General features: G+C 50.4%; 1 protein-coding gene across 3 annotated transcripts in view; it reads left to right on the top strand.

Moving 5' to 3' along the window:
- The first annotated feature begins 605 nt into the window (after positions 1–605).
- pou3f2 (POU class 3 homeobox 2) overlaps positions 606–7232 on the top strand; it is a 34900-nt gene continuing 28273 nt past the window's right edge. The window contains exon 1 of one of the 3 annotated variants that reach the window (XM_003215522.4): positions 606–2055. In XM_003215522.4, coding sequence (XP_003215570.3) covers positions 736–2055 — 1320 coding nt within the window. In that variant the 5' untranslated portion in view covers positions 606–735. The remainder of the gene's footprint in view (positions 2056–7232) is intronic. The other 2 variants (XM_062980495.1, XM_062980496.1) reach the window with 2 other exon arrangements.

Raw genomic sequence — 7232 nt, 5'->3', positions numbered from 1 at the left:
TCCCACCCTGGAACATACAAACCTCTCTTGCTTAGTTTCCAATAATACCTCACAACCTGTCACAGATGTGGGCGAAACGCCAGGAGAGAATGCTTCTGGGACATGGCCATACAGCCCGGAAAACTCACAGCAACCCAGTGCTTCCGGCCATGAAAGCCTTCGATAAAGATCTCACAACCTCTGATGCCTTCGATAAAGATCTCACAGATGCCTGCCATACATGTGGGCGAAACATCAGGAAAGAATGCTTCTGGAACACGGCCATAGAGCCCGGAAAACTCACAGCAACCCAAAAACAACCAGCCGCGGAGTTGTGTCCTCTTCTTCCTCCTCCTCCCCCCTTTGCACGGCGTTTGCGCGCCCCCATCCACCCACCCACCCCTTTCCCCTTCCCCTTCCTCTTCCTTCCTCCTCAGAGTTTGATTACAAAGAGAGGGGTGGGCGGAGGGAGGCTGGGTGGCGAGGGAGGCGTGGTGTCAGCGCCAGGGCCGGGGCCAATGGGAGGCTCCCTCTGCGCCGGTTGCTAGAGGTCTCCACGTAAATCAAAGCGCGGGGAGCCAATGGGGGCCGGGGGGCGGGCTGGAGCCCGGGCGCGTGCCTTTCTTTGCAGCGGGCTCTGCCAAGCGGACTTGGCGGGGGACGCGAGCGAGGAGCGGAGGGAGCCCGAGGCGGGAAAAAGTCGCTGTCAAATGCGCGGCGCCTCGAAGCGGAGCCCTCAGTCCGGCTCGGAGAGCCATGGCGACGACAGCCTCTAACCACTACAGCCTGCTCGCCGCCAGCTCGCCTATGGTGCACGCCGAGCCGCCGGGGAGCATGCAGCCGGGCGCTGGCTACCGAGACGCTGTGCAGGCGGACTACGCGGCGCTGCAGAGCAACGGGCACCCGCTCAGCCACGCTCACCAGTGGATCGCGGCGCTGTCCCACGGCGGAGGCGGCGGCGGAGGAGGAGGAGGCGGAGGAGGCGGCGGCGGAGGAGGCGGCGGCGGCGGCGGAGGGAGCAGCGGCGGGGACTCGCCGTGGTCCACCAGCCCGGACATCAAGCCCTCGGTGGTGCAGGCCGGCGGGCGCGGGGACGACTTGCAGCAGCAGCAACATCACCAGCAGCAGCAGCAACAGCAGCAGCAGGGAAGACCGCCTCACCTGGTGCACCACGCAGGGAGCCACCATGCCGCCGTGGCCGCCGCCGTGGCGTGGCGGACCGGAGGCTCGGCGCACCTGCCTCCCGGGATGGCGGCGGCCAACGGCGGCGCCCAAGGCGGGCTCCTCTACTCGCAGCCCCCGCCGGGTTTCACGGTGAACGGGATGCTGGGCTCCGGGCAGCCGGGGATGCACCACCACGGCCTGCGGGAGGCGCACGAGGAGCCCCCTCCGCCGCCCCCGCCGCCCCCGCCGCCGCACCACCCGGACCACCTCTCCCAGCAGCAGCAGCAACAGCAGCAGCAGCACCACGCGCCCCCGCCTCCGCACCACCACCACCCCCATCACCCTGCCCACCACCCGCACCACCACGAGGCGCACTCCGACGAGGACACGCCGACCTCCGACGACCTGGAGCAGTTCGCCAAGCAGTTCAAGCAGCGCCGGATCAAACTGGGATTTACCCAAGCCGACGTGGGCCTGGCCCTGGGCACGCTCTACGGCAACGTCTTCTCGCAGACCACCATCTGCCGCTTCGAGGCCCTGCAGCTGAGCTTCAAGAACATGTGCAAGCTCAAGCCGCTGTTGAACAAGTGGCTGGAGGAGGCCGACTCGTCCTCGGGCAGCCCCACCAGCATAGACAAGATCGCGGCGCAGGGCCGCAAGCGGAAAAAGCGCACCTCCATCGAGGTGAGCGTCAAGGGCGCCCTCGAGAGCCATTTCCTCAAGTGCCCCAAGCCCTCCGCCCAGGAGATCACCTCGCTGGCGGACAGCCTCCAGCTGGAGAAGGAGGTGGTCCGCGTGTGGTTTTGTAACAGGAGGCAGAAAGAGAAACGCATGACCCCCCCGGGAGGGACTCTGCCCGGAGCCGAGGACGTGTATGGGGCCAGCAGGGACACGCCGCCGCCGCACCACGGGGTACAGACTCCTGTGCAGGGATGATGATCGAGCCGAGGAGGAGGAGGAGGAGGAGGAAGGAAGGAGGGCAGGAAGGAAGGAAGGAAGGGCGAGGGGAGGGGGGAAAGAAGGAAGGAAGGAAGGGCCCTCTCCCCCCCTCACCCCTCCACTCCTCCGGCCCCTGTGATTGTTTTCTTCCCCCTCTCCCCCTTTGAACTACTGTAGAAAGCAGGCAGAACAACAACAAAGAAAGACAGGCAAGGGCCGGGGAAGCGACTGCACCGAACTAACCTGGAAAGGGTAGCAAGGTGGGTCACGGATGGGATATTTTTGACCTTTAGGGGCGAGGAAGTGCAGTAAGTATATGGGAGCGAGTGCATGCCTGCCCCCCCCCCCCCCACACACACACACACGCACACACCTCTTCTCTTCTTCAAGGCACAGGCTAGAAAGATACCCACCCCTCCACTCGTGTCAGGGAGCCAAACAAACCCACTGAAGTCTGACCTGGGACTCCTAGAATAGGCAAGGGGAAAAGATACTTTCTTGTGCTGGGACACAGGCTGGAAAGATACCCCCTCCTCCACCCTCCACTCGTGTTAGGGAGCCAAACAAACCCACTCAAGCTGTCCTGGCTGCCCTTTGAGGGCTTGGCCAAAGGCACATAGAATAGGCAAGGGGGAAAATATGCTTTGTTGTGCTGGGATACACCTAACGCTTGGGGGAGTTTTTGTTTTGTTTTGTTTCGTTTGGTTTGGGTGAGTGGAAAAATAGGCGAGGGTTGTTAGATGAAACATGCTCATCTTACTCCATGAATTTGCACTGGAAGTAGAAGTTTACACATTTGCTTTCCTTTTCCCCATTTTTCTTTTTCATGCCTTGTTGGGAAGTGACTTGCATTTCCCACTTTGAATGTGTGTGTGTGTGTGTGTGTGCAACTCTTACTTTCCTCTTTGTGTGGGTGCGAAGTTTTGGAGTCGCCTGCCTTCCGTGGAGGTCGCGCCTCATTCATTCATTCTGCCACCATTAACCTCCAGAGTGGAGAAGCTGGGCTCTTTAGGCTTAAGTAGATCTTGAGGGGAAAGGCGAGGAAGATGACAAGAGAACAGAGAGGGAGAGAAGTTGGGGAATCGGAGCTGTTAAGTTCAAAAAATAACCCTCAGTTGGGGCGATTCCACCATACATATAGCAGAGTTCCAGAAGGTAACTTCATAACCAGCAGAAACTTACCTGTGATGAGTTGGGATAAGTTTCCATTCCTTAGGATAGCTTATGATTGCACGGCCCTTCCTGAAAATGTGTCTTTGAAAAATATTGAGTGACAAGGAAAAGTCTGAAGAAGAGAAAAGAAGAGAATCTAGCTGGGGACCTGTACAGGCTGAAAGAGTAATTTCTGAACTGGATTCATCCCTTTCGGATGAAAAGGTGGGAGCAGAACTGTGTGAGTGAGAGAGATGAAAGGTTGAGACCAGCCTAGCCTAGTGCTTTGAATGAAGCTCAAAGTGGAGTGAGGGATTCCAGGTAGGAAAAAGAGTGAAGTCCTGTACAGAAAGTTCCCTCTGCTTCTTGAGCATCCAAACAGAGACACTTATGCTGACATCTGTTTCTAAACTGGAACTAAGAGGGCTTTTGGGGGGAGGGGATTCAAGTCAATAACCTCCATTCTGATCTGTAGGGAGGGAGCCACCTGGAAGTGGGTTCCACCTCTCTAAACAGAAGTGCTCAGAGGGCAGCCTGGCACTGTGATCTTAGGATACTCCATTTCCCATTTTTTAAAACATCATGAAGAATATAAGACTCTCTAGAGTGACACTTTCACTTTAGGTGGGACTTATTTTCACACCATGTTCTGTTATGATGTAAGTGATCTAGGAACTGCATCCATTATATCTAAGCCTGGAAACATTCACCTCCATCAAAAGTTTCCTGTTGACTTCAGTGGAGGTGTGGATGGGACAACATACACACTCATTCAGAGGACGTGGTGATCCATCTTTATTAATCCTATTTACATCACAAAGATCTTATTTCCATTGAAATCCATGGGATTCACTTCTAAGTAAATGGGTCTCCCATTAAAATCTGCTATAGGTGGGCTAACTAGGGGAATCTCTTTTCTATTTCTTTTCACTCTCAAATTTTAAATGCAGCCTACATCCTTTATCCAGATCTCAGCATAATGTGTGGCATGAAAAAAGATCAGTTTGAACTTCCCTGGTGAGCGAGATGAAGGGAAAACAAAGCAACCAAAATGTCATTTCCCTCCAACCTTGTCTTTTTCCTCTCTCTTTTGTTAAGTCATTTTGATAGATGCATTTTCTTGGTAGAAAGCAGTAAAACTCCACTCACCCCAAAATGGGGAGAGAATGCTCTGGAGAGAGAAGAAGGGAGGAAGAACTTGAAAAATGTGTATGACATTTTACATTAGGATGATGGGACGGCTCTTGAAACCACAACAGTGACAGATTTACATTTTTGCAACATGTACTCAGCACAAAAAAGGGGGTGGGATGTCTCTGGATAAGTTTAAAAGAATCATCTGTACACAGTGTGCCTAGAGGAACATTTGTTTGGGACCTCTGAGGCGAATTAACTGTTTTGTCATAGAAACCTTCAGATAAACATGGTAGGTGGGGTTGAATAATATGATCTTGAATTGTTCTTCTAAGCATCAGATTTTCCTCTTCCCCTTCCTTCCCCTCTATCAAACAAATACAGATTTCTGGGAAGCTACTCCATTGATTGGCCTTTATTCTATCCTCCCCCCCTCCATATTGTGCTTTTCTTCCTCCTTCAAAATGGTATGAACCATGAATTCTTGTTAAGGGTATTATAGCTGCTGTTGCTTATGGTTTGGAAACAGAGTCCCCTTATAATCATGTTTAGGTCTGAGGGTAGAAGAGCTGGCAAAGTGGGGGGAGAGAAGGACAGGGAGACTTATTAATATCTGGGTAAGGTCAGAAGAGGGAGTTTGGTGGAGACAGATCCTCTTCTAAACCCTAAATAATAATTTAAAAAACCAAGCAAACCTTACCGCTCTGTATATATGTTTAATATTTGTCCTTTGAAATGCAGAAATAGTTTTAATGTTTTCTTTGTCTATTTCCCCCCTTTCCTTTCCTATTTTTCTTTTAAATATTCTACCCAGGGAAATATTTTCATATCATTTTTAAGTGGCCTGCCTCAATGTATATTTATTTCTCTTAAAGCGAACAGGTTCTGGAAACTGTTTTTTTCTGTAGCTTTAAATGAGTAGGTGAACAAAGAAAAACAAATCTATATGGGATGTAAACAAAATTTTGGTTCAGTCTCTTTCAAGAAAATTCTTTGTTTTTTGGTACATTTGGATGTGCTTGTGGGGAAAAAAATAAAAGCGCAGAGATCCTTATATATTTATGTTAAAGTAATATTTTATTATCTACATAAAACAGAAATACACAAGACTTTTATAGTTTGTTCGACTTATTGGCATATCTTTCATTTTCCTTTTGAGAGAGAGAGAAAAAAAAACAGAACTGAGTGGTTCCTTGAGAATAAATATCTATCTGTGTCCAAACCTAGATAGAGATACACACACTTCTGTGGCAAGGAACTGGCTCTAATCTTGCTATTAGATTGAATTCCCTGCACTCCTTTATATCCTGATCTTTCGGAAGCCAATATATTTCTGATCTTTCGATTGTTTTGGCTAGTGTAATTTAGGTAGCTGGTGCCCTGTGCCAAAAAGCACGCTTCTGGGCCTTTGGTATCTTTTGACTCTGGGAACAACCGGCTTCTCTTGCAAAGCAGATCTGGAGGCAGAGTGGGGACTCTCTTTTTCGGGGTGGCGTGGTTTGGCAATCTCGAAAGCTATTGAAATCTGAACTAGAAGGAATCATTGTTTGGATGGGGGGGAAATGTACGACCCTGGTTTTGGTTTTGAAAAGTTTGTGCCGAATTTTCCCGGTTAGATTAAAAGGGAAGTCATTATATTTTGAAAAAACTCAAGACAAGGGGCGGCTAGATATCCCAAGGCAGTCCCGAGACCTTAATTCCTTCCAAAGTTAGTGTCTTACAGAAAAACAGCAGTTGAGTGTTTTGTTTTTGGTGTTTTGTTTGTGTGTGTGTGTGTGTGTGTGTGTGAGAAGGGAACAGCGTGTTGGAGTATATCTCTGTGTAGACAGACACACAACCATCTCCCCGCCTCCGCATATCCATATTATTTATCATTAAACACTTCTGTTGACGTTATGAAATGCAGGCGTTTACCTGACAGCCTTTCTTCCCCAGGGAGAGGGAGCCATGTGTGTTTTCTCTCAGAGCAAAACAAAGTTGTGGCAGGTAGACTGCATTGTCGCTTTTGGAATTTTTTTCCTAGCCTCCTTTTCTTTCTCTCTCTCTGTCTGTCTTTCAAGAAATCTTCTTTCCCTAAGCCTTTTCCTCTCTTTTTGTGTGTGAGGGCAAATCAAAGCTCAGTCTGTAGCTGAGACAAAAACCACTGGCTATACCCAGGACTGCAGTGTTAGGGGCATTTTTCTCAGGATTGGTTTCTTTGAAATCTTTGGATGTTTACCCACGCGTGGGGTATTCCTGCAGATTTTTTTTTCTAGCATAGAATTGGGATCGGCTGGTTGCATTTAGTGGGTGAGTGGGTCTTAGACTTGTCCCGGTACTGAACTGCGTCTGAAGCGATCGTGGGGCGGGGAGGGATCCTATATACATTCTCATGGAACTTCAGTTCTGGTCCTACTATATGGAGAATCCAAGGGCGTCCCTTCTGTATCGGATCTCGTATAATGTGGGAATGATATCCTCGCGTGTTTTCAAGCGTTTGTAGGCTGCGTGGAATCTCCTCGCGCGCCATCCCAGTCTAAATTCTTTCCCACGCCGCTGCCTTCCCCGTTTCTTTCGACATACGTTTGCAGCTTTATTAGATTTCATCATCTTTTCTAACTCGGAGTCAATATTACACGCCTCCCAAACAGATTCAGCTAAATGATCTTATCAATAGCCAGGAAGCGAAGTGACAGAAAGAAGGAGGGTTCCGCGGCCGCAGAGATGCTGGGGGGGGGGGGGGGGGGTTCTGTTTAAACCGGCCTGGGATGGAATAATATCTCTTGGCCAATAGCTCTTGGAATGGTTTGTACTTTGGAAAGATATAGTAAGAGGAGCCGGGTGGGTGTTTGTGGAGTGGAAAACTGGGCAGCCTCTGCCCTCTG

This window comes from Anolis carolinensis, chromosome 1 (genome assembly GCF_035594765.1).
Source record: "Anolis carolinensis isolate JA03-04 chromosome 1, rAnoCar3.1.pri, whole genome shotgun sequence".
In the NCBI taxonomy this organism is placed as follows: domain Eukaryota; kingdom Metazoa; phylum Chordata; class Lepidosauria; order Squamata; family Dactyloidae; genus Anolis; species Anolis carolinensis.
Note: the sequence above shows the minus strand (reverse complement) of the source record. Positions and strands in the feature narration are given on the sequence as shown.